The 25,339-nt window shown below is 41.3% G+C and overlaps 1 protein-coding gene across 5 annotated transcripts in view; it reads right to left on the bottom strand.

The window, feature by feature from the left end:
- Positions 1–25,339, bottom strand: part of LOC121956318 (thyroid hormone receptor alpha) — a 114,796-nt gene that overhangs the window by 14,450 nt on the left and 75,007 nt on the right. For 2 of the 5 annotated variants that reach the window (XM_088069326.1, XM_088069327.1), the window contains 5 exons: positions 23,886–24,114; positions 9,715–9,776; positions 6,652–6,773; positions 3,464–3,611; positions 1,142–1,347 (listed from right to left, as the gene is read on the bottom strand). In XM_088069326.1, the coding sequence (XP_087925452.1) occupies positions 1,142–1,347; positions 3,464–3,611; positions 6,652–6,773; positions 9,715–9,776; positions 23,886–23,941 (594 nt within the window). In that variant the 5' untranslated portion in view covers positions 23,942–24,114. Of the gene's footprint in view, positions 1–1,141; positions 1,348–3,463; positions 3,612–6,651; positions 6,774–9,714; positions 9,777–13,560; positions 14,073–23,885; positions 24,115–25,339 lie in introns of those variants that run through there. The other 3 variants (XM_088069328.1, XM_042504463.2, XM_042504464.2) reach the window with 3 other exon arrangements.

The following is a 25,339-nucleotide window of genomic DNA, read 5'->3' as shown; positions in this document are numbered from 1 at the left end:
AGTGCATCAAAAACCTCATCTAGGAAAATAATGAATAACGTCATATTTTCATTACTGGGCTTCTGACGAGCTTCTCTTCAGGGTTACGGCGCCTAAACCTCCATCACACTTGTTGAATCTGTCGCTCTGATTTTTATTAATTTCGTGCCGTCTGCACACAGTAGCTAATTCCTTCTTTTATGTGGCTCATTAATCCGAAGTGTTCGGCCCACGGCGTGTTTGAAAGTTGTTTCCACTTCAGAAATCAAAAAGCGAACACATGAAAGGAAGCCACTTCTTTTCATTTTCAAAAGAAACCGTTTTTGACAGCCCTCCTTTTCATCACAAACTCGCTCCCGTGTGCGTCGGCGCCACGTGCACATGCATGTGTCTCCGCCGCAGATGGCTACCTTGAGACAAAGGTCAGGTGACAGTTACCAGGCAACCCATCCATGAAGTCAAAGACAACATACGGTCGAGAACGGCCTCTGAAGGTCTGCTCAGTATTTGCTCTGGAGGGGGACGGACAGTCCAAGGTGAACAAAGAGGAGCAGAGCGCCAAAAGAGAAAAGAGCAGAGTCTATTTTTGGGAGAAAGTGATGCAGCCGTGAGGGCCAATCAGAGCGCAGATGCTGTCGTTACCAACTGTACTTTACAATCATTTAAATGCTGTTTTGTTAGAAGAACACAGAGCAGCGCGGTGGAAAGGATCGGTCCTTTTTTTATTATTATAAAATAGTTTTTTTTAAAATATGCATTATTTAAAAAAATGAATCCAGAACAAGATCAGAGCTGAATATCTAAATAAAATGTTGGGACTGTTTGTTCTTCCTGAGAGGGAAGACGGTGGTGCAAAAAGTTGGCTAAATTCAAAATTTAGCCAAATTTAAATGGCTACATTTTGAATTTTTTGGAAAGCATGAAAAACATTAGATTTTTTTGTTTCATTATTGTTTTTTTGTTTTTTCTTTTTTTAAAAAAAAACTTTTTTTAATTACATTTTTTGAAAATAAAAAATAAATTATTTTGGTGATTTTTAAAGAAAAAAATTGACAATATTTTTTTCTTTAAAACATTTTGGTGACTTTTAAAAAAGCATGCCTTCAAAATCTGCGGTTAATAATATAAGCCCTGCTTAACTCTCCGTCTGCTCAAAACTTACCAGGAACTTGCGTTTCTGTTTCCAGGCAGAGCCCTGGGCGTTGGTGTGCCGGTGGGCTTCGGTCGCCATCCTGATCAGCTCCCACTCCGCCGTGTTTGGCTCCGGCCTCGTCTGCAGCGTCTTCACCATCTCCTCCCTCTTCCTCTTCTGTCGATTCTCCTCGATCAGACGCCGCTTGGCCACGCGCTTCGAATCATCCAACACCACTGAGAGGGAAGACGCAGAAAGAGAAGATTAATGCAGCGATTCAAAGGACTTGAATGTTATCACTAACGGGGTCACAGGGTCACGGGGTCACGGGGTCATGGGGTGGTACGTCTCCGTGCACCAGTCAAGTTTCTCACACAAAATGTCAAAACTTCATTATTTTGTTCTACTGACATTTGTGTGAAGTCTGAACGTATAAATTCTTGAGTTATACCCGAAAACATGTTTTATGAGGTCACCGTGACCTTGGCCTTGTCCTTTGATCACCACATTCTAATCAGTTCATTCTTGAGTCCAAGTGGACGCTTGTGCCAAATTTGAAGAAACTTGCTCAAGGGGCTCTTCAGATATCAGGTTCACGATAATGAAATGGTTGCAAGGTCAGCGTGACCTTGACCTTTGACCATCAAAATCTAATCATTTCATGCTTGAGTCCACTCGAACGCCAAATTTGAAGAAACTCCCTCCTTGGGTTTGGCGTTCACAATGCGACAGACGAGGTCACACCGACATTGACCTTCGACCTATGACCACCAAAATCTAATCAGCTCATCGTTGAGTTTAAGTGGACGTTTGTGCCAAATTTGAAGAAACTCCGTCATGACGTTCTTGAGATACGGGGTTCACAAGAACGGGACGGACAACCTTAAAAAACACCAAGCAATGACCGGCACGGAGACGTAAAAATGAATTTCCTGAAGAAATATTGAAGGAAATATCGTATTTACGAGTTACGAGCAACGGCCCTCCAAAGTTTTGATTACGAGTGGGAAATAGTGAAATTTTGTTGATAACCGAGTGGCTGAGTTGTGATGTTTGCGTGATGTTTCAGGGCGGTAAAAAATGATATTGCTCAAGATGTGACAACAGAGGAACAGATTCATCCAAAAGAAAAAGCTGCTCGATATTTAACATTGTCCGAACTGAAGCCGGATGACCTTAAAAACAAACGTCAGATTGAACGCTGAATGCTAAAATGATCTTCAGGGAGCTTTTCTTTGTGTCGGGGGAGTTGTTAAAACTAAATAAATAAAACAAAATCTTCTGTCTTTAAATAAACTGGCGAAGGTGAAAACATGACGGAGCTTGTTTATTATTTCTCTGATTTTTGCTTCTTATTAGCTGCCGTCATCTATAAGAAAACATGACAGGCTGCTGGGACTCAAACTCAGGCAGCGTTATTTCAGTAAAGTGTGTTGTTTTTTTTTTTTTTAGAAGTGCAGATTTCTTCTTTCTTTCTTCTTAATTTGTGTTTCCATCAAAATGTCACGAGGACCAGAATCCATTTCCTTTATCCACAGGAACAGATGAACTGCTAAATTAATATCATCCCCAACATGAAATTAGATTAAATATGTGTGTGTTGTTCCACTTCTTAACTGGACAAGGCACTGCAGGAATGTGTGTGTGTGTGTGTGTGTGTGTGTGTTCACATTAGACAATCGTGATGCAAACTGTGTATTTTGAGCACCTTGACGTCAAGCTTTTGTTGTACATGAATGACGTGTGCTACCAAAACTGCACACTTTTTTATATTTTTCATCTGAAATTAAACATCAAAATTATCAGTTTTTATTTAATCCTTTGAAACCAGAGCTTCATTTCTCTCAAAAACATGGGACGAAGAAGTTAAGTGAAGAAGAAATTATCTGAAAGTTTGCTAAATATCTGTAAGAAGTACAAGAAAATTACCTGAAAATTAGCACAAAAAAGAAAAATAAAGGAAAGTAAAAAAAACTGAAGTAAATGACCTTAAAAATACAATCATTCTGTAACATAATTTTGAATATGTCATTGTGATAATTATATATATTGTTTTCTGGACATTTTTCCAGCTTTTGAAAGAAAAAAAATCTAAATAAACTACATTTTTCCAATTTTCTGAGCATTTCTTGCCAAGTTTTCAAAAGAAATCACATGAATTTGCTCAGTGCTGAACGGTTTAAATAACTCAGAGAGGCAGCTGAAGACAAAAAAAAGTGACAATCCAGGTTTCAAAGGGTTAATATTACCATGCAGCACTTTGGTCAACTTTGTTGATTTTAAAAGAGCTTTAGAAATAAAGTTGCACTGGACTGGAGTCGTAGTGATAAGATGACATGAGCTATGACTCACGGTCCATGGCCATGCCCACAGCGATGCACTTCTTAAAGCGGCACAGCTGGCACTGATTCCGCGTGATCTTATCGATGATGCAGCAGCCCTCGTATTTACAGGAGTACGCTGGATGGAGGTTCTTCTGGATCGTTCTGCGGAAGAAACCCTGAAAACAGCAAAGAAAAGGGAGAGAGAAGATGTTAGAATAAAGAAAGGAAATACAGAACAAAAGACTCTAGCTGCTGCAGCAATGCATCGGGGCGTTTTTAGCAGCAAGCAGCAGACAAATTTAAAGACAATGAACAACTCGGCATCAGAATGCGCATTCTGCATCACATGAGGCTCGAACTCACAACCTCAGACACCGAGAACGAGTCAGCGTCACAGTGAGCTGCATGAGAGAGAAACCAGAGAGCTTCACACTGTGACTGAGCCGACCAGCAGGGGGCAGGATATCAGCTGTCTGTGCATGGACAGGCAGATTTCAACCTGCTGCCAAAAATTCACTCATCAAGACTAAACTCTGAGAATCTGCAGACTTCATCTAGACGGCAGAGAGATGTTGATCATGTGTTTTACAAAGATCGATTTGCTTCTTAAGCTAAAAACTGATTTAAAGACGCTTTTCCCACAGACTGCAATAGTTTACATGAGGGCAGAATTCAGTTTTTGAGATAAAATTATAAAATGTTACATGCTTACTCTACCATGACAGCTAATTTTTGTCTATTTTTAATGAACCTTGAAGATTTATCGAGGAAGCATCTTTGCAAGTTTATGTTTACAGCTGCGTTTACAGCCAAACATTTTGATGCACTGTGGGCTTAATTTTTGATGAATCAAAAATCTGTAGATGGTCTGTGTAGGACAGCTTGAAGATGCCCTGCAGCAAGTTTGCGTCAATGGAGCAAAAAATGTGGGAGGAGATGGTTAAATTATTTTTACAGTTTTTGATTAAAACAGAGTGATGGACTTTTGAAATTTAGACGCCGCTGTAGCGCCACCTTCAGGGTTTTCGGCTTGTGTTTGCAGCTGCGGACGTTTGGCATGGGACTGGACTTTTGTGCAAAGTCTGGCTTACTTTTAAGAATGGGAAGTTGGATTTCTTTGGAAGAATAATAATAATATTCAGGAAAACAAGAGGGACCAGCAGATTTGCTGCCCAGCCTCTGATAAACATGAAGACTCTGTGATTGAGAGAAATATGCAGCTCCGTCACCTCAAGACTAAATCGTTCTTAAGTTTAGATTTGCAGAAAACGAGCGCTCGGCGGCTCGTATCACACGGCGTGCCGATGACTGCACGGCAGGATCCTGCGTGCCAAGAGTGGTTAGGTGATAAAGTGACTGAGCGTCGCTTAGGAACCGCTTTTGTGGCAGACAGTCGGGGAACAGTTTGATTTGAATCTCACTCTGGAGATGTTTTTCACGGATGCTGAATTTAGAACGGAGGCAGGAAAGACAAAGGGCTCAAATAATTTATCGGCACAGGAAAGACAAACTTTTATCCCGATACTGCCGTCAGTTCTTCTCTCCGCTGAAGTTAATTTCTGCTTTTCAGCAGGATTTCAGCACGCCTCATTTCCTCTGTGTGGGAACCAGAATAGCTGGAGCCATTTTTAGAGGCCGTGGACAGGCCGCTCTACAGGACGCCAATCATTGGATAATAAACATCTGCTCAGTGGGAACCGTCACCCGCCATCAAGAGGCTTCCTCGACTCATTACTGCGGTCATCCTTTATTTTTGGAATAAGGCGGATAATGTTCTGTTGCTTCAGGCCTGATTCCACGGATGATGAGAACCGACAAAGTTTGCTGTTCATTAATGTCACAATCTGAGTGTCAGATCTGAACCATATTACTCTGCTGCGCTCCACGTGCTGCTGCGAACCTCAGTGCAACAGCACGAGTGTGACGGGACTTAACCCTTTGAAACCAGAGAAGGCAACGAGAACTTAACAAGACATGGACAGATAATTTGCAAAAACATCCTTAAAACGTGAAAAGAATTAAAAAAACAAAAATGAGAAAATGCTGAAAATTTTAAAAATGTGTGTATCTGTTGCATATATTTTATACTTTTTCTGTAGCATAATGTTAAATATAACAATTTTAAGATTATAACTACTTGGATTATTTTTTACGCTTGATGCTTCAAAACCTGCTGTACTTCCTTGAACCGGTGATGTCAGTGATTCGCGGACGTTATCTCCATTGATGTATTAAAGACAGTCTGGATACAGCGGTGGAGGCGGGGCCTCGTTCTTTCCTTTGAGAGCTGCTCAGTGGTGCATGAAGAAAAACTGCTCTTTTTCCAGGCGTAAAATATCAAGATCTACTGGCCCACGAGGCACGAGCACTAGAGACTTGCGGCCTGAGCAGGTAACTTTTGCCGGCGGAGTAACTGAGTTCCCGTTTAGCACTTTGCCAGGTTGAATGGCGGTCTAAAAAATTTGATCTTGCGGCTCTTGAAGACTTTCCAAACGTTATCGAACTGGATGGCTTAAATCTAGATAGTGAAATGAGTCGTTTCATGGCGGTTTTCACGAAAAATTGTTTACTGATTTACAGACATCTCTTTCTCTTTCTTGATGTAGGTCAATGGGGAAAAGTTTTTTCGGAGCCAGTCTGCATCACGTGACCGACCCTGGCGGTGTAATTCCACTTTTGGCCACTAGGTAAAATTAGCATCAGAGCCTGGCACACTTCCTGGGGATTGTGTTGTTTCAGCATGTATTTTTTCGCTTTTATATCTTATCTCTTCACTTTTTTATTGTAAATCTGTATCTTTTACATTGGTTTTATATTTTATTGCTCTGTAAACCTTCTGAATTGCCCGGTTGTATGAAGTGCGCTATACAAAAAAAAGCTGCCTTGCCTTAAGACACTTTGACTTTTGTAAATCAAGGCCATGTTTGAGACCTCCACGTGCTGGGCAGCTGCAATGCATCTGTGCACGTCGCACTGTAACAAGGGCTTCAGTTGACTGCATTTACCATCAAAGCTGATTGGATATTCACTTAAAACATTGTGAATTTCTCCTTTAAGGATGAAAACGCACTTTAAACACTGAGGTCGGAGGCGTGCAGTGTTGACAGAAAGTACTTGCAGTTCGTAAAACAGACACACTGCTCACTGAATGGTGCAAGTAGAGAAATCTGGTTTCCTTTGTGATCATTTAAATGAGAGCGAGATGATGCGTCGTACCTTGCAACCCTCGCAGGTGATGCAGCGGTAGTGGTAGCCCGTCGCCTTGTCCCCACACACCACGCACGGCTCATCCTTCTCCAGGTAGCTGGGGATGTACCCTGGAACAGAGACACTAAGAGCTATAGGAGAGGAGGAGGAGGAGGAGGAGGTCGAAGAGGAGGACAGGGTGGAATGAGAGAGGGGTGAACCATGAGTGCGAGCGAGCAAGCAAGCGAGCGAAGGAAGGAGGTCGGGCGGCCGGTGAGAAGAGCAGGAGTGATGAGGAGAAGGCAAGGGGGGGGGGGAGGAGGAGGAGGGGGAGGAGGAGGAGGAGGAGGAGGAGGAGGGGGTCAAGTGTTATCACAGGGGCCTCAGAGAAGCTCCTGTGCAGAGGGCCCCCACAGACTGAGATACAGGACGGAAAATATATGAGACCGCCAGTGTTTTCTGCACACAGACCGACCTGACGCCATGGCAGCTTCTGAGGTTTACAGTCACTTTTCCAGGATTCACATTTGATTTTATTTAAGACGTTCAATTTCAGCACTCTACGTAAGTCATTTTTCTCCCGAATGCTCCTAAATAAAAGAAAATGTAGGAGCAAAATTAGAGCTACAGGAGAAAAGGAAGAACTGAAGAAGCACACAAATAAGTGAAAGAGCACAAAACGAAATGTAGGAGAACACAAAAACATGTGGAGGAAATGTAGACGCCCACAATGTAATTTAAGAGCACACTTCGTAATGTAGGAGCACATAAAGTAATGTCAGATCATATACAGAAATGCTGGAGCACACAAGAAATGTAGAAGAAATATAAGAGCACACGACTAAATGTCGGACCACAAAGAGAGATATAAGAGAAATGTACAAGCACACAAAGAAATGTAGAAGAAATGTAAGAGCACAGAGTAATGTAGGAGAGGACACTTTCGGAGGTAATACAGGAGCTCACAACGAAATGTAGGACAATACAATGTAATGTACGAGCCCATTAAGATATGTAGAAGAAATGTAGGAGAGGTAAAATAATTATCAGAGCACACAAAGAAATGTAGCCAATGTAGAGTAATGTAGAAGAAATGTATAAGCACACAAAGTAATGTAGGAGAACACAAAAAAATGTAGGAGCAGAAAAAGTAATGTAGGAGCACAGAAAGTAATGTAGGAGCACAAAAGGAAATGTAGAAGAAACGTAGGAGCCCACAAAGTAATGTACAAGCACTGAAAACTCTTTAAGTAACACTCGTAAGTACCTATTAAGTAAATGTACAAGCTTGTACAGTAAATTATTTTTCTGGGTTTGCAAGTATCGATTTGAAGGGAAAGTGTGAGTGAAATATTTGCACTGTCGCGCTCTGTATTTGCTTCTTCTTTTCTGCTGAGAGTCGATATATTTGCTTCGGAAGCTCAATCTTTTTTACTCACACTCACAATATGAACGTGACTCGCCCTCTCAGCTGCCATGTTGTTGCACAAAGACTGACGTCTGGGCATGCTCAGATGGGACGCTTTTGAAGAGCACAGACAAGAATTCACACACTTTAGATCCACTTGCTGAAATGCCCGAGCACCTCCTTCACCCGGACACACACACGACGCCGCTACCCAATCACAGCCACCCGCAGACTCACAGACGGACGCATGTTCAGAGGCCTCTGGAGAGCGCCGAGAGCGCTCCAGTGGAGGAGATTCACTGAGAGTCTCTCCTCGCACTACTGAGCCCGCAGAGAAAGTAGATCCAAAGTGCAGAGCCGGACCTCTAAAAGAGCTCCTGATCCTGATTAGTGTTTTCTTAAAGAGCTGCAACTGCACTTATTACGCTGTAAAAAGTAGAATTTCGGCCTCAGTTACGTATGATAGTGAAAGTCCCCCCACTTTTTCTGATAAACGTAATAATGCAAGATATATTTATTTAATGTATTTTTCATTAAAATGACTGAGAGTTAGTTGTTAGCTAGCTGAGATGAGAACATCCCATCTATAGCTTCCTTTAAGTCTTTTTGTCCACACATTACTATTATTACATGGAAAACTGGAAATTTCTAAATTTAAGCAAATCCAGTGGAATATATATAAAAAAAAGTTCAACATATTTCCTGTTTGGGTATGAATTTACTGTGTCATTATTAAAACAAAAAACTTACCTTAAAACTAAAATAATTATCTAATTTTTGATCATTTAATAAACAGCTTTTAATTGTGATGCGAAATTATCATGCCACATAAAAAAAAAAAACAAAAAAAAAACAGCTATTAATTCAAATTAATATCAGCGGAGAATGAAAGCACAGTATTAAATAATATTATATTATTATAAATGAGAGAGAATGAGAGCGGAGTATTAAATAATATTATATTAGATTATTATAAATGAGAGAGAATGAGAGCGCACATGGCTGGACTGCGTTCTATCGACTACATCTCATATTTCAATCAAGGAAAAGTTATATTGCGATTGACATCGTTACTGTTTTATCGCCCAGCCCTACCTGCAAGATATAAAAATAAAAATGAAATTAAATAAATTAATGAATAAATAAAAATGGACAAAACCTGAATGTGCACTCTGAGTTGCTTTCTCAGTGGGAATGTTAATTTTATTCTCACAAAAACATTTAAAATAAAAATGAAGATGTGACTTTTGCTGGGGAATCTCTGTAGCACCGTGATGCATCAGTTATAAGAGGTTGTATACGTAAAAATTGCAGCTCCTGTGATTTGGATTTTGAACTTTGCCATATTGCCCCAGTTAATATTTCACTTAACTGTGCAGCCTTTTTGCTCATAATTTGTTTCTAATAGTTGGACTTGTTGCTTATTTTATGCGTTAAGATGCTGCTGAGAGATTCAGGATTTTAAGAATAGGTTTTTTTTCATGCATAATTAAGCATGCAGGATTTGTTGGTCACGTGTGAAGGGCAAACACGAAACTGAATCACATTCATCTGGTCCCACATTTGTGTCTGAACCTCTGGAGTCCTGTCTACAAACAGATCTCTTCAGCTCAGGTTTCGGTCACCTGGGTGAGCTCTTGGAGGCGACTAAAAACACAAAGAGGCGACGGCTGATAAATCCTTACCAGACACGCTCTTCACCGAACACTGGCTGTTCTTGCTCTTTCTCTTCGGCACATCCGGCCACCTGGAGCGGGGACAGGAAGGAGGACACGATTATTCACTAATGGACCTTTTTTGGTCACTTTTTTAATTGTATAATTTATAAGAAAGATGTAAATTAAACACTGAAAATATCTCTTTGTCTGACCAACAATCAAAATCCGAATTTTATAAAAATTTTCCAGTGAGGCAAAACTGACAAAAAGCCATAAAACCTCACAAGCTAGAAATCAAAAACTCTTTTGCTTGATAAATGACTAATAAAAACAAACATTAAATTATACGATTGATACAATCTTACAATCATCGACTGCTCTGCTATTTAGCAAATATTCACCTTTATTTTTATGACAACAAATAAGACTTTGAAAGTAATTATTATGCCGTCAAAGCGACTCACTGAAACTCAAAGCTGCGGGAACTGATTTTTTTGGCCACTGGGGGGCAGCAGAACGAACCCCGACAAATGAAACGATGAGTAAAAAAAGACCTAAAACGGCGCACAGAGCTTTGTAGAGCTGCAGAGGTGGTCAGAAATTTTTCTTCACGAGACGACACACTTCATTTTACAATCATTCTTTATATCGAAATAATAATGCAGTTTTAACAGATTTTTTCTCACTCTGCAATAAGCTACTGAGCAGAAGCTGATTTGAGGAACAAGTTTGGTGCAGCGTTTTCACTTTTAAAAATTGTCACTTAGACACGAAAACATGGGAAAATAGAGTCCAGACTGCCAAATACCAAAGCCTTTATCTCCGCCTGCTGTTTGTGACTGACCGCTCACGAGCAATTTAGGTCCAAAGTTCAACTTTTTTCACACTAACAAACAACAAAGATGAAGTGGCCTCGCGTCACACGACTCGTGGACTTGCTGCTGGTGTCATGCAGTTTAAGATAAGTCGCCTCGAAACAGCTGGAGTCTGAGTTTTTCCTCGTACTTGTGTCTGCAAACTATATATTTATTCACTTTCAGTCACAGTTAAAAAACACACTGAGGGGATTTAAAGCCGAGCACATCTCGTGCTTTCAGTGTCCCTGTGAATACTCAGACTTGAATGAATGACTCATTGCTACATGTTCACACATCCTCTCACACATACAGGATTCGAGCTGAATATTTAAATATAACTCAGGGACTGTTTGTTATTTATGAGAGAGGAGAGGGTGGTGCAAAAAGGGTTGCATATATGTTTATTTTAAATTTTGGCTTAAGGGGACGGGCACTCAGCTTTAAATGGCTGTGCTCTGTATTTATTTTACCATCAATTTTTAAAGAAAACATGCCTTTTTATTTTTTTCTTTTATTTTGGCAAAATTTGAAAATTTAATTTAATTTTTAAAGAAAACATTTTGCTGATTTTTACAAAATTTCTGGCAATTACTTTTATTTAAAAAAAAATAAATTTTTGGTAAGGTTTTTATTTTGTTTAAAGAAAACATTTTAGCGTTTTCTTCACCAAAATGACCCCATCTATCACAGCTAGCAACTTTAAAAACAGAAATTATTGTAGTTTTTTTTTTTAAATTTCTGACAGTCCTTGGAAACATAATGTGTTATTATACAGACTTATGAAACAGATTTCCATGACTTTTCCAAATCTTTCAGGATATATTTTGTTTTCCAAAACTTTTCCAGGTCTGAAAATTGCTACTTGCAAATTCCATGACTTTTACAGGTTTTTCTCAACCGAACGAACCCTGACATGTGGAGATCTCTGTCTGTCTCTCTCTCTCACACACACACACACACACACACACACACACACACACACACACACACACACACACACACACACACACACACACACACACACACACACACACACACACACACACCAGGATATAGATAATTCCTTCACTCATCTCTTTCCGTCTTCCTCTCTCTTTCTATAATTCTCTATCCTTCCTCTCCTCCGTCTCTCACAGGATGGAGTCTGCTTTACTCCTGGCAGCAGATTTGGATTACCGTCCGCTCTCCCTCCCTTTTTCCTGTCTCTTCTCACGTCTGGATGTTTGCTCCACACCCCCAAAACAGTCCTGTTACCTTTCTCTCCTCCATAATTTCCCATTTCTTTCTGTCCACTGACCCTTAACTTTCATTCTTTCCTCCTTTCCTCCATCTCTCTCTCTGCTCCCTAAACTTCCATCAGCAGCATTAGGTAACAGCGCTCTCCTCCCTCCCTCTGTTCCTCTCTCTGGCTGTCAAATCCACTTTCCTCTTCCAGTCGAACCCCCCCCAAAAAAATCCTGACGTCTCTTTCTGTGTTCTTGCTGCTCTTCACGGTCGAGCAGACTTATTTATTTTATTGCCGTGCACATGGCCGGGCACGAACACGGTGGGAAACTGTCCGCTCGGGCCTCTGATCACTGTGAGAAACACACATTCTCATTTCTGCCTCCATTAATTCAATAAACGTCATCTTACGGAGCTCGTGACAGTGTTGACAGTGTTTCCACAACACGTGGCCATTACTTAAATTTATTGGACGGTTGTAAAAGACGTTAAGTGTCCAATAATGGAGACGAAACAACTGGAGTAATTCATTCGTCTACTGGTCACATTCGAGGTCAGAAATGCATCAGGAAACAGGGTGAGTAAGAGCAGAAAGCAGCATGGAGGCCAGTGAAAATGTTATAGTTACAAGTTTGAACTCGATGCAGAATAATTCGGAACAAGTTTCGAGCGCTGCTTGGATGGAAACGGACCAAACTGGCCATAGTACGTCTTTGCATCTGAATTTAAAAATTTTAATGAGCACTTTGGCAAGAGGCAGATAATGTTTGTGTCACTGCAAACTCTTTGTTTAGTATTTTTCTGATCAGGCATCTGAAAAAGTTAATTCATTATTATTATTATTATTATTATTATTATTATTATCAATTTCATTTTAGTTTTTTAAATTTTCACTATTTTTGGTTTCGTTGTTTAAGAAAGAAATTCTTAGTTAAACTAAAATAATTTTACATTTAATAAGACAAGTTTTACAATGTTTTTTAAGCTAAATTACTAGTTATAGTAATCAAGTAATAAGAAAAAATGGTTTAGAATAATTCACAAATTTGACTAATTGAAAAAATAATTGTTAGACTAATCAAGAAAAAATATCACGAAGTGATTTATGGAATCCCTAACATACATTAACGTCTGATATCACCTCTCACACAATGAAAACACTGAAATAAAATGAAAAAGACACACAAGCGCTGAAACGTCAGCTGATGGTCAGACTACAGACCCTCCCACTGTACGCTCGTGTTCGGAAATCTCCCCAAATGAACATCGTGTTCAACTCTGAGGGAGTTTCCGCACCAATTACTCACAGCAAAACTAAACCATGGCAACAAATTAGATCATGAAAAGAAACCTCAGAAACATTTTATTTGAGAATTCCAGACACGTAATTAGATTAAAGTACTTTAATGCTCTAATTGTGTGGAAAACCAATTTGTGGACGACTGTGACGCAACACTAATGAATCTGTCAGCTTACACACTGACACAGAGGCTGGTATTTCTTAACACACACACACACACACGCACGTGCACACACAAACACACACACGCACGCGCACACACAGACACACACACACACACACACACACACACACACACACACACACACACACACACACACACACACAGAGACACACACACACACACACACAGATAGACTTACTTTATCTACTGGAAACATGCAGCACACACCCACATCCAGCACACACACACACACACACACACACACACACACACACACACACACACACACACACACACACACACACACACACACACACACACACACCGACCTGTTGATGCAGTAGGGCTGTAAGATATGCATGTTGTAAAATCTGCAGGAGTGTGAGCGGAGGATGCAGCTCTCGGTGCTGCAGGTTCAGTTCTCGTGTCCGGCTCAGCTTGTTTACATCGGATCGGACCGTAAAGTTCCGCTCGCTCAGGAGCGATCTGTGCGTCTAACAGCAGCTTTCGTTGATCTGTAAACCTCTGAGAGGAGCTCTTTAAATCTCCGGCCACCGCCACGCTGAACCGACCTCCCAGTGACCCGAGCGCTCAAGTCCATCCCAGTCAAGTCCCGCACAGAGGAGCAGAGAGGAGCAGAGAGGAGCAGAGAGGAGCAGAGAGGAGCAGAGAGGAGCAGAGCCCGGAGCTGTGGCTGTCAGCTCTCTGAGGCAACAGTGGCTCTCCGCCTCAGACTGACTGCTGGGAGGAACCAGCGCTCTGTTTATCTCCCTCCCTCCTGCTCTCGTCCAGCCTCCCCTGCTCTGTGTGTGTGTGTGTGTGTGAGAGTGTGTGTGTGTGTGTGTGTGTGTGTGTGTGTGTGTGTGTGTGTGTGTGTGTGTGTGTGTGTGTGTGTGTGTGCATGTGTGTGTGTAGTTCCTCCTCCAGTGACACTCTCGCCGTCATCACAATACACAGGGCGCGTGCTGCGGTCCACAGCAGGGACACTCAGTCTGCTCTGCCTGGGGGCCACTTCTGCAAAATAACAAGAGGCCAGGGGCCAGACGAAGCAGCAACAAACACGTTTCTAGGATTTAAGGACATTTTTAGGCTTTTTGGACAATTTTTTAAAAGATTTTTCTAGGATGGTAGAACATTTCCAAGATTAAAGGATGTTTCAAGGATATTAGGACATTTTTAAGATTTCAGGACTTGAGGACATTTCTAGGATTTTAAGAATGTTCTTAGGATCTTCGAAGGATTTTAGGACAATTCTAGAATATTCTGACATTTCTGGAATTTTATGACATTTCTAGGATTTTAGGATGTTTCTAGGATTTTTTATGACATTTCTAGGATTTCTGGACTTTCCTAGGATGGTAGAACATTTCAAGTATTATCGGATGTTTCAAGGATTTTAGGACATTTTTAAGATTTCAGGATTTGAGGACATTTCACCAGGTTTTTGCAAAGTTTCTAGGAAGTTTTGAGGACTTAGGGACTTTCTGGGACTTTAGAACGTTTCTAAGGAGAATACAAAGTTTCTCGTATTTTAGAACATTTCTAGGTCATTACTACATTTGTAGGAGTTTAGCACCTGTCTAGGATTTAAGGACATTTCTAGGATTTTTGGACTTTCCTAGGATGGTAGAATATTTCAAGGATTATAGGATGTTTCAAGGATTTTTCAAGGAGATTTCCAAGATTTTACAACATTTCTAGAATTTGAGGATATTTCTCGGACTTTAGGCCGTTTATAGGATTTTAGGACATTACTGGAATTTTAGGACGTTTCTAGGATTGTAGCTTGATTGTAGGATTTTAGGACGTTTTTTGGATTTTAAGACACTTCTTGGATTTTAGGACAATTCTAAGATTTTAGAACTTCCTGGGTTTTTAGAAGGTTTCCAGGATTTTGGGATGCTTCTGGGCCTTTTAGGAAGTTTTGAGGACTTTTAAGGGCCTGTCTAGGATTTTAGGACATTAGGGTCTCAGCTGTGTCCACTGGGGGTGTGGGGGATCCTCCTCTGGCTCTTTTTTTGATCAACAAGCTCTATCTTATGCTGTTTTATGCTCTCTGACACCTTTTGGAGACTAAAAGGACAAAAACAATTCACAGTGTGAATCACTTTATTTTTAGTGTGGAGTAGAAAATGTTCGGGGGCAGATTTGTCCAGAACTTCTCTCCCTCTGTCACTTCCTTTCTTTGTTTTTCTGTGTTTATTTCATCTTTTCTTTCCTGACTTTTCCCAAATATTTTCCATCTGCTCTTCTGTCTCTGTCTTTGACGTTATTCATTTATTTTAATCTCACTTTTGTCACTTTCTGTTTCTCTTTTTTTCATTTCGACCCCAGTAGAAAACAAAACAATGTCGCCTCTCTGCATCCGAACTTGCTTAAGCTTTGACGGTAACTTGATTACATAAGAGGCGGCTCTGAAGTCCTCTGAGGACACAGAGATGCCTGATATCTCACTGACTGAATTAAATACTGCCTAGTTTACTAGTTAAAGTGAAGGCCACAGTCATAGTACAGAGGTTCCTGATGCAGCCTCTCAGGACGCTCTATATGCACAGCTGAAGAGCGTCCCCACAGCTGAAGAGCGTCCTCACAGCTGAAGAGCGTCCTCACAGCTGTAGAGTGTCCTCACAGCTGAAAAGCGTCCTCACAGCTGTAGAGCGTCCTCACAGCTGAAGAGCGTCCTCACAGCTGTAGAGCGTCCCCACAGTTGTAGAGCGTCCTCACAGCTGAAGAGCGTCCTCACAGCTGTAGAGCGTCCCCACAGCTGAAGAGCGTCCTCACAGCTGTAGAGCGTCCCCACAGCTGTAGAGCGTCCTCACAGCTGTAGAGCGTCCCCACAGCTGAAGAGCATCCCCACAGCTGTAGAGCGTCCTCACAGCTGAAAAGCGTCCTCACAGCTGAAGAGCGTCCTCACAGCTGTAGAGCGTCCCCACAGCTGTAGAGCGTCCCCACAGCTGAAGAGCGTCCCCCACAGCTGTAGAGCGTCCCCACAGCTGAAGAGCGTCCCCACAGCTGTAGAGCGTCCCCACAGCTGTAGAGCGTCCCCACAGCTGAAGAGCGTCCCCCACAGCTGTAGAGCGTCCCCACAGCTGAAGAGCGTCCCCACAGCTGTAGAGCGTCCCCACAGCTGTAGAGCGTCCCCACAGCTGTAGAGCGTCCTCACAGCTGCGTCCTCTCCACCACAGCTCCTCAGTGTAGATCCTCTGACAGGTTCTCTGTGTTGTTCTCCCTGAGGAACGTAACAGCGCTGACTTTCTCTCTGTGTTAACGGAGGAATGCTCGTCTGTAATCCTTCGCCACCTGCTCGGTCTTACTCATGTAAAGGTATCTGGCTGGCACCGCCGCCACGGATCTCTTTACGTCTGCCCTAAACGCCGCCTCGCTGCCGTTCGTGATTAAGACAACAACTGCTGAGCTTTGTGGTGGCGCAGTCACGACTCCAAACAGAGGACACAATGTACGAGAGGGAACAAAAAACTGATAGTGGCTTTTAATTTAAGTTGATTTGGTTTAAAGAGTACACACGCTCTCATGTGATGGATAACTGTCATGCTAAAATGAAATTACACCCTGACATTTAATAAGAGGAGAAATCCGCCTGAAACAATGACAATGCTTCTGCAGTCAGATGGAGCTCGAGGTTCGAACCTGACACATGATCAGCGGCGGGAAATCGAATGATTGAGCTCACGTGACTCGAGTCAGTGTCGGTTTGGTCTGAAGACTAAAAGTTTGACAGTAAAACCGCATTCACCACCATGCTGTTGCACTTACAGTTTACATGGAAACATGGACGCTTCAAACACACATCTTACCCCCAGCTGCACGAAAACAATGTTTTATGAGGTCACCATGACCTTGACCTTTGACCACCAGATTCTAATCAGTTCATTCTTGAGTCCAAGTGAACATTTGTGCCAAATTTGAGGAAACTCGCTCGAGGCCATCTTCAGATATTGTGTTCATGAAAATGAGACGGATGCAAGGTCACGGTGACCTTGACCTTTGAGCACCAAATTCTAATCAGCTCATCATTGAGTCCAAGTGAATGTTTCTGTTAAATTATAAGAAATTCCCTCATGTTGTTCTTGAGATTTTGCTTTCACAAGATGAGATGAATGCAAAGTCACTGTGACCTTGACCTTTGACCACCAAAATCTTAGCATCATTGAGTGCACTCAAATGTTTTTGCCAAATTTGAGGAAATTCCCTTAAGGTGTTTTTGACTTGTAACATTCACTTGAATGAGACAAATGCAAGGTCACCATGACCATAACCTTTGACCACTAAAATCTTCCTTTAGCTCATCCTTAAATCCATTCCATCCTTTGTGCCAAATTTAAAGGAATGCCTTTTACGGAAAACCCATTAAAAAACCCAGAGACTTTGAGATGAGGGAACCAGAAGTGCAAAAATGCTAACGGACCTCCGTGTTTTCGGACTCATTACTTCACCGCTCCGTTGACTTACATCCGGAAAGAGACGTCAGTACATCAGGAAATAATTTTTTGTGAGCGTCAAATCGCACATGGTTGCTTCTATCACTATCTAGATTAAAATCATCCACTTCGATCACATTTGGAAAGTCTAAAAGAGCCGCAAGTTTAATTTTTTTCGACCGTCATTCAAGCTAGCGAGGTGCTCTGCCGGCGGAGGTCACTCGGGCGCACTCTGTCGCTCTGTCGTTAATCTCAACTCTGCGTGCTCTATGGGCCAGTAGATATTAGGGTATTTTACACTTTTTTACACCTGGAAAAAGAGCTTTTTCTGCTTCCTGCCCCGCAGCTGTATCCAGACTTCCTATAATACATCCATGATGCGTATCCTGATGAAAACAAGGCGGCTGTAATCAGAGCTCGTAAAGCGTTTCTCAACACGTGTAAACAGCGTGTGAACATTAAAACAGGGACCGGCTCTGAATGCAGCGTTCTGATTTCTGATGCAGACAGTTTGTGTCCTTCAGATCACAAAGAAATGATTTCATTGTTAAATAACAGAATATTCTCCGAGGCGTCTGAGCTGGAAATAAGTATCGATGGTTTCTCCGGGCAGACGTCCACACGAGGGACATTACAGCCGCGGAAACATTGCAGTGCATTATTCTCTTTAACTTGTTTTTGTACATTACCGGGGCAGAAAAGTCACCTGATGTCAAGTGACAAATGTCTGCAGGCAATGTATATCTCCTCTCCAGAGCGCTGACTGCACCGGGAACAGCTCGGCTCTGCAGGTCAAAGAACAGCCAGGTTTTTTCCACTCCTTTTCAAAGAGCCATTCTTCCCGTCGTATTGAGGCCTCGTCCTCAGGTGACCCCTCTGTAGTTGTACATTGAGTTTATTAGCTTAAGCAGCGCGAGCAAACACAACAACAGCTGTGTGTTAATTCACAAGCCTCTTGGCCGGTCGACCTGCGAGCGTGTGGCACCGGCACGTAATGTAAAGCGCTGAGGGGTTTTTATGGGGAAGGCGTGAATAAATCTACGTTAAATGTTTCCGTTGTTTACCACGCTGTGACTCAGGAAAGAAAGGTACTGATTTTCAAAACAGACTGCAGACTGAGAAAAGCCTCAGAGTACCTCAGCAGTTAATGTTTCTCCGTTCTGTCGGGAGATGCAGCGACTTAAACCACTAACAAAACGTATAAATAATACATGTTATTTGTTAACCCTTAAGGACATTTTACACTCTTTTCCTCCTTCATGTTTTGATAAATGTAGTCCAGATTGTGTATTTGAGTGTAATCAGTGAATTTGCAGCTCAGCTCCTACAATAAGTCTAAAATACACTGTGGAAACTAAATAGTTACATTCAGACTGTTCAGGTCCAAAAATGCTCCATTGAAACCCATTCAAACTGACATTTTTGATCCCACAGCCATCAGAGCAGAAAAACAGGACTTGTATTATTTCTGGGTGTCATTCTGGGCTTTTGACTCTGAATTTGTCATTTTGACTATTTTCCACCTGATGAGGTCATTTTGACCATATTTGGCATCTGGAGGAAATACATGCTATTTCCACTAGGTGACCTGTCACAGTCAATGTAGCTGCTGATCACTGACATATCCCAGACTGTCAGCAGCTACACTCACACACTGACATATCCCAGACTGTCAGCAGCTACACTCACACACTGACATATCCCAGACTGTCAGCAGCTACACTCACACACTGACATATCCCAGACTGTCAGCAGCTACACTCACACACTGAGGAGGAGGAGACTCAACATCATTCATTTTTATCATCTATCACCATAGTGGCATAATGACAAAAACCTGTCATTTAAAGGGTTAAAATTCTTACTGAATATTTGATATTTATGATTAGGACTTAAAAAAAACAACCTCAATGAAGGTAGAAAATCATGTTAGTGTGTAATATTTTTGAAAGCTTAATTTTTGAAAAGTTTATTTTATGTGCAGAGTGATACAAGTTTGTTAAATACTAAAGCGGACCCTAAAGGGTTAATGGCAACGTCTGTATTTTTCAACCTGGACTCTATTTTCACAGATTTTTGCATTTAAGTGACTAATGGGAACAAGAATATTTTGAAAATGGTTTAGTATTGAGAGAGCGCTGCAGCAGTCACCCATAAAAACTAAAAATACTTTACAAATACGGCGAAATATTCTAACCACAAAAACACACAACCCTCTGATCTTCGACATCAAATCAAACCTCTACAAACACACACAGCTACTGTCCGCCTCTGTTAATGCTACTGCAGCGGGGAGAGCCAACAGACTCCTGAAATAATCAGAGGCTTCACACTGCACACACACATACACACATACACACACACACACACACACACACACACACACACCCGCACACACACATGCACACACACACCCGCACACACACATGCACACACACACACACACACACACACACACACACACACACACACACACACAAACACCAAATTCTATTTCAGCATCCTGTACTCCAGGCTGTGTGAAGGTTTGCATCAACAGCTTTGAGTGTGTGTGTGTGAGTGTGTGTGTGTGAGTGTGTGTGTTTCTGTGACTCAGGCACAGAGGGGAGGGGACTGAGCATGAGGCAGCGCGCACAGGAACACGTGTATGCTCAATGACAGTGCGAGAAAGACACACACACACACACACACACACACACATGCACGCACATGCGCACAAAAACAAAGCGACAATCTCGTCGATGTCACACAGCGAGCCGCATCCTGAGCTGTCCGCTGCTTTCTGAGGCTCCATCTGCCCTCGCTGCTCCTAATCCAGCTCCCTGCACCGCACTAATCCACACACACACACACACACACACACACACACACACACACACAGCTGAACAACACACACACATTCCTATAGCTGCATAAACACACACACACACTGACATCCCTGCTCTAACACAAAGACTGACACACCTTCATGCACATGCATGTTCATCTGTTCACATGAGGACACACACCAGTGTTACGGCCTGCGGGTCAAAGCTGGACACTAACGTCCTAAAACCCCAGACATGTCCTAAAATCTTAAAAATGTCCTGAAATTTCAGAAATGTCCTAAAATGCTAAAATGCCCTTAAATCTTAAAAACATCTTAAAATCCTAGAAAAGTCCCAAAATCCTAAAAAGGCCCTAAAATCCAACAAATGTCATTAAATCCCAGAAACATCCCAAAACCTTAGAAATATCCAAAAAGTAAAAGGTCCGAAAATCTTAGAAAAGTTCTTAAATCCTAGAAACATGTGTGGGGCCGCTTTGACGGGCCCCTGACCTCCTGTCATTTTGCAAAAGTGGCCCCCGAGCAAAGAGAGCTGAGTATCACTGACACACACACACACACACACACACACACACACACACACACGGCACACACTTCGTCACCAGGTAGATGCTACTTCTCCACGCTGCGTACACGAGGGTAACCATGGTGATGGTTTTGCCAAATATCACGAAGTCTACTGAATCCATCCCCGACTTCCTGCCGAAATGCTAACGCAGCGTTTGTGTCTGACGAGCACGACGGTGAAAGGTCGGTCTGGGAAAGTGAAATATGGCCTGCCACCAAAAAATATATAACTAAACAACTTTTCTCTTGCAGGACTGAGACCCAACTGGAAAAAAATATTCAAAAGAGAAACCTAAGACGCCCCAAAAATCAGAAAAACCAACAACACTCACATACTTTCTCACTGCAGCCAGTGTTTCCTGTAACTGTTCAGGCCCGACGGGAACCCCCGCCAGGAAAACGAAAGTTTTTTATGCCAAAAATAACACAAAGTGTCCTTTTTTTCCCCTTAATTACGCTACACTCTCAGAGAGCAGAGCGTACTGTGGGCACAAACGGAGCAGCAGCGCAGTGAAAGTGAAACTTAACCCTTTGAAACCAAAGTGGCTTGATTTCCTTCAAAAACACACCAAAAAAAATTAGCAACTTAAGAAAGGGCCCCAAATATTTGCAAGAAATTAGTAAAAAAAATTAATTAAAAAAAAGAAACAAGAAAAAAAGAAAAGTAAAAAAACGAGAGCAAACAGAAATGTAAGTGTTAAAAAATATATTCTGTAATATATATATATTTTTTTAATTTAACTAAAATTTGAAATATAGTTTTCTGGATACTTTGCTCTTTAATTCTGTTTCGTCACCTTTTACTTTTTTTTCTTTGTTTTTGCAAGTTGCGGGACAATTCTTGCCGAGTTGCTGTTTTTTTTCCATGTTTTCCAAAGAAATCAGATCAATTTTCTCAGGTGTCAAAGATTTAAATGCTTGTGAACGCAGCTTGAGAAAACTGACGTCGATCCAGGTGTTAACGGGTTAACCGGAAAATTTTGCAATTTGCAGGACATTTTATGCCGATGCCTTTTGTCTGCACACAGCACAAGGAAACTGCTGTCGATCCAGGTTTCAAAGGGTTAACACTGATTGGGAAATGTGGGATTAAAGTAGCTCCGCGTTTATGTTCACTACCTCAGCGGCTCTGACTTCTCTGTGAATTTATTTAATGAAGCGGTGAGGACAGCGTGTGTGTGTGTGTGTGTGTGTGTCTGCACGTGCTGCAGAGACAGAGAGCACAGATGGCAGCGTGACAGTGCTCTGTCTTCTCTTTTACATCCAAAAAACACGCTAAGCACACTGCCCCCCCCTTATCTTTTTTTCTAAAGCTCCTGCAGCCGCTCGTCTGCTATTCATCATTTCTTCTTCACTCTCACTTTCACTGCAGCATCACAGCGTTTCTGTCTGTTCTTCTGTTTCACGTCCTTCAGAATTTTGTTACCTTTATTTTATATTGACTGATTTCTTTTGTATTTTTGTCGTGCACACAATGTGCCCAGCCCTCAGGGCTTTATAAGACACCAAAACACAGCTGCAGCAGTCAAATTATTCATTTCATTACAAAGATGATTTTACAGCTCGGTCTGAAACAAAACACGCAGCCCTCCCTCCCGAAGGTGAGCGAAGAAATATGCAACTCAAAATGTTTCTTTTTGAAGCACAGCTCAAGTTTTTTATGTTCATCAAACCAAAAGAAATAAACTGACGATATTTTAATAAAAAGTGCATCTCTCAAGTCATAAACACGGCAACATCAATATCGCTGAGATCACACAACAAACTGTCTGTCCTCCTCTGGAGCGTCATCGAACCTGCCGCGCTCAGCTAACGGCGACGCTCCTGAACGTAACTCTGCACACAGCGAGCTTTGTTTACGTCTGACTTCACCCTGTGAACGTCCTTTATCAGACACAAGTTCTTCATTTTGGTTTGTCACCATAAACCAACAGACCATTTCTCTTTATGCATGTGAAGCTTCCTGCTCCTGAGTTTCACAGAAGAGTCTGTTTTCCTTTGCATTTCATCTAAATAGTCTTTAAGTACTTAATAAAGCGCTAAATAATAAGAGTGGGAATCACCAGATCACCATGATACAATATTATCTTGACAGTTAAGCTTTTACTTTTTTTTTTTTCAACTGCATTATTTTCCCCAAAGGAAAACTTTGGTAAAATTTGTTTATAATAATAATTATAATCTAATAAGTTTTCAGTCTGTTCATCTCTCCTCAGTCATTTTTATTGCTGCAAAAAACACTTGACTTTGTTATTCGAGGAGGCTTCCAGAAGTTCATATTTGCATTTAAAATGTTAATATTTGCATAATAAAAAAACATGATACTTGTTGTCCGTGTATCGATGAAATTTTACCATGCAAAATATCAAGATAAGATCATTTTTCTCATAACTGCTACTATATAAGTCCTATTATTATTATTGATGTTATTATTATTATTATTATCCATACCTCTGTCCACCCTCGTCTAGAATAAGCTAAATCTTGAGTGTGTGATGCTTGTCTGAGGACAATTTGAGGACATCTATGAGGACAATTTGAACTTGTGTTAATGCAGCTCATCTGTCCATCAATCCGTCCATCAATACCTCCATCAATACGTCCACGCCTGCAGCAACTATTTCATCCGTCACTTCTGTCAAATCCACCGTTAATCTCTGCTTTCCTTTCATGTTTACATCAAAGGTACACACACACACACACACACACACACACACACACACACACACACACACACACACACACACACACACACACACACACACACAGACACACACACACACACACACACACACACACAGACACACACACACACACTCACCCTTTCTCGTCTCCCTCTGATGAGTTGCTATCCTGCTTGTTGGACATTGGCTCCATGTAGCCTCAGTCCCGTCCAGCAGCCAATCACAGGACAATGAGGCGGACCTCGACCTCGCCAGCCTGCTCAGCATTCGCCGGCGGACCCCTCAACAGGCAGCCATCTGAGGATCTGCGCAGCGATTGGCTGGGAGGAGCACAGTGGGCGGGACATCAGTGGAAGCGAGAGAGAGCTGGAGGGACAGAGGAAGAGGCTGCAGTCAGAGACGGACAAAAAAAAGCTCCATTCCTATTAAACTCTTAAAAACCTGAGAAAATTAGTAAAAGTTACATGAGTGTTACAAGGAAAAGTCCTTAAAATTAGCTAAAAGCTAGAAAAAATGACCTAAAAAAGTGATAAAATAATATAGAAATGTATTTATGACATAATTTTAAAGATAAAATAAGAATAAACTTATGCAATTCTCTTTACATTTATTTAAAAAAAATTTGTTTCTTTTTAAAAAAAATTTCTAAGAATTTTCTCTCTCTTTTTCTTGTCATTTTTCCAAATTTCATGCAAATTTTTTCAGTCCTTTTTTTGACATTTTCAAAAGGAATCAATGCCAGAAAGGATCCAGGGGGTTAAATGGACACTTCAGCCATTTCTTTGCTCAGTTTGTTTTTGATGAAACAGAAAAATCAACAAATCTTCACATTGTAGAAAAAAACGTGAATGTTCAGTATTTTATAAAAACGGGTGATTTTTAAGCCTTTATTTCCTTAAAAATCTGAAGGTGACACTGTTGGCGAAACAGACAGCAAAAACTTTCGTTCTCGGACTAAAAAAAAAAGAAATATGTTGATATGAGTCTTCATAAACATCATAAACTACCTACATTTTGTCAATGTGTGTACAAAAAGTTTTAAAACTACTGAGGACCTGATGATGCACTTAACATATTTTCCAGTGTTTACAGCCCTGACCAAAAATATGATTTGTTAGGTCACCATGACTTTGACCTTTGACCTTCAGTCACCAAATTCTAGTCAGTTCATTCTTGAGTGCAAGTCAGGGTATGTGCAAAATTTAAAGAAATTACTTCAAGGTGTTCTTAAGATCACGTTTCATTGCTTTCACAAGAATGAGATGGATGCAAGGTCACAGTGACCTTGACCTTTGAACACCACATTTTAATCAGCTCATCGTTGAGTCCACTCAAACATTTGTGCCAAATTTGAAGACATTCCCTCAACGTGTTCTTGAGATATCGCTTTCACAAGAATGAGATGAATGCAGGGTCACCTTGACCTTTGACCACAAAAATCTAATCTGTTCTCATTTGACTCAAAGAAGACAAGTTTGTGCCAAATTTGAAAATAAATACTGTAAATAAATACATTCCCTCAAAGTGTTCTTAGAGATATCGTGTGTACAAGTATGAAATAGATGAGGTCATAGTGACCTTGACCTTTGAC

Source organism: Plectropomus leopardus, chromosome 18 (assembly GCF_026936395.1).
Source record: "Plectropomus leopardus strain MGB_pleo_1.0 chromosome 18, ASM2693639v1, whole genome shotgun sequence".
Classification (NCBI taxonomy): Eukaryota; Metazoa; Chordata; class Actinopteri; order Perciformes; family Serranidae; genus Plectropomus; species Plectropomus leopardus.
This window is presented reverse-complemented; position numbering and strand designations above follow the sequence as displayed.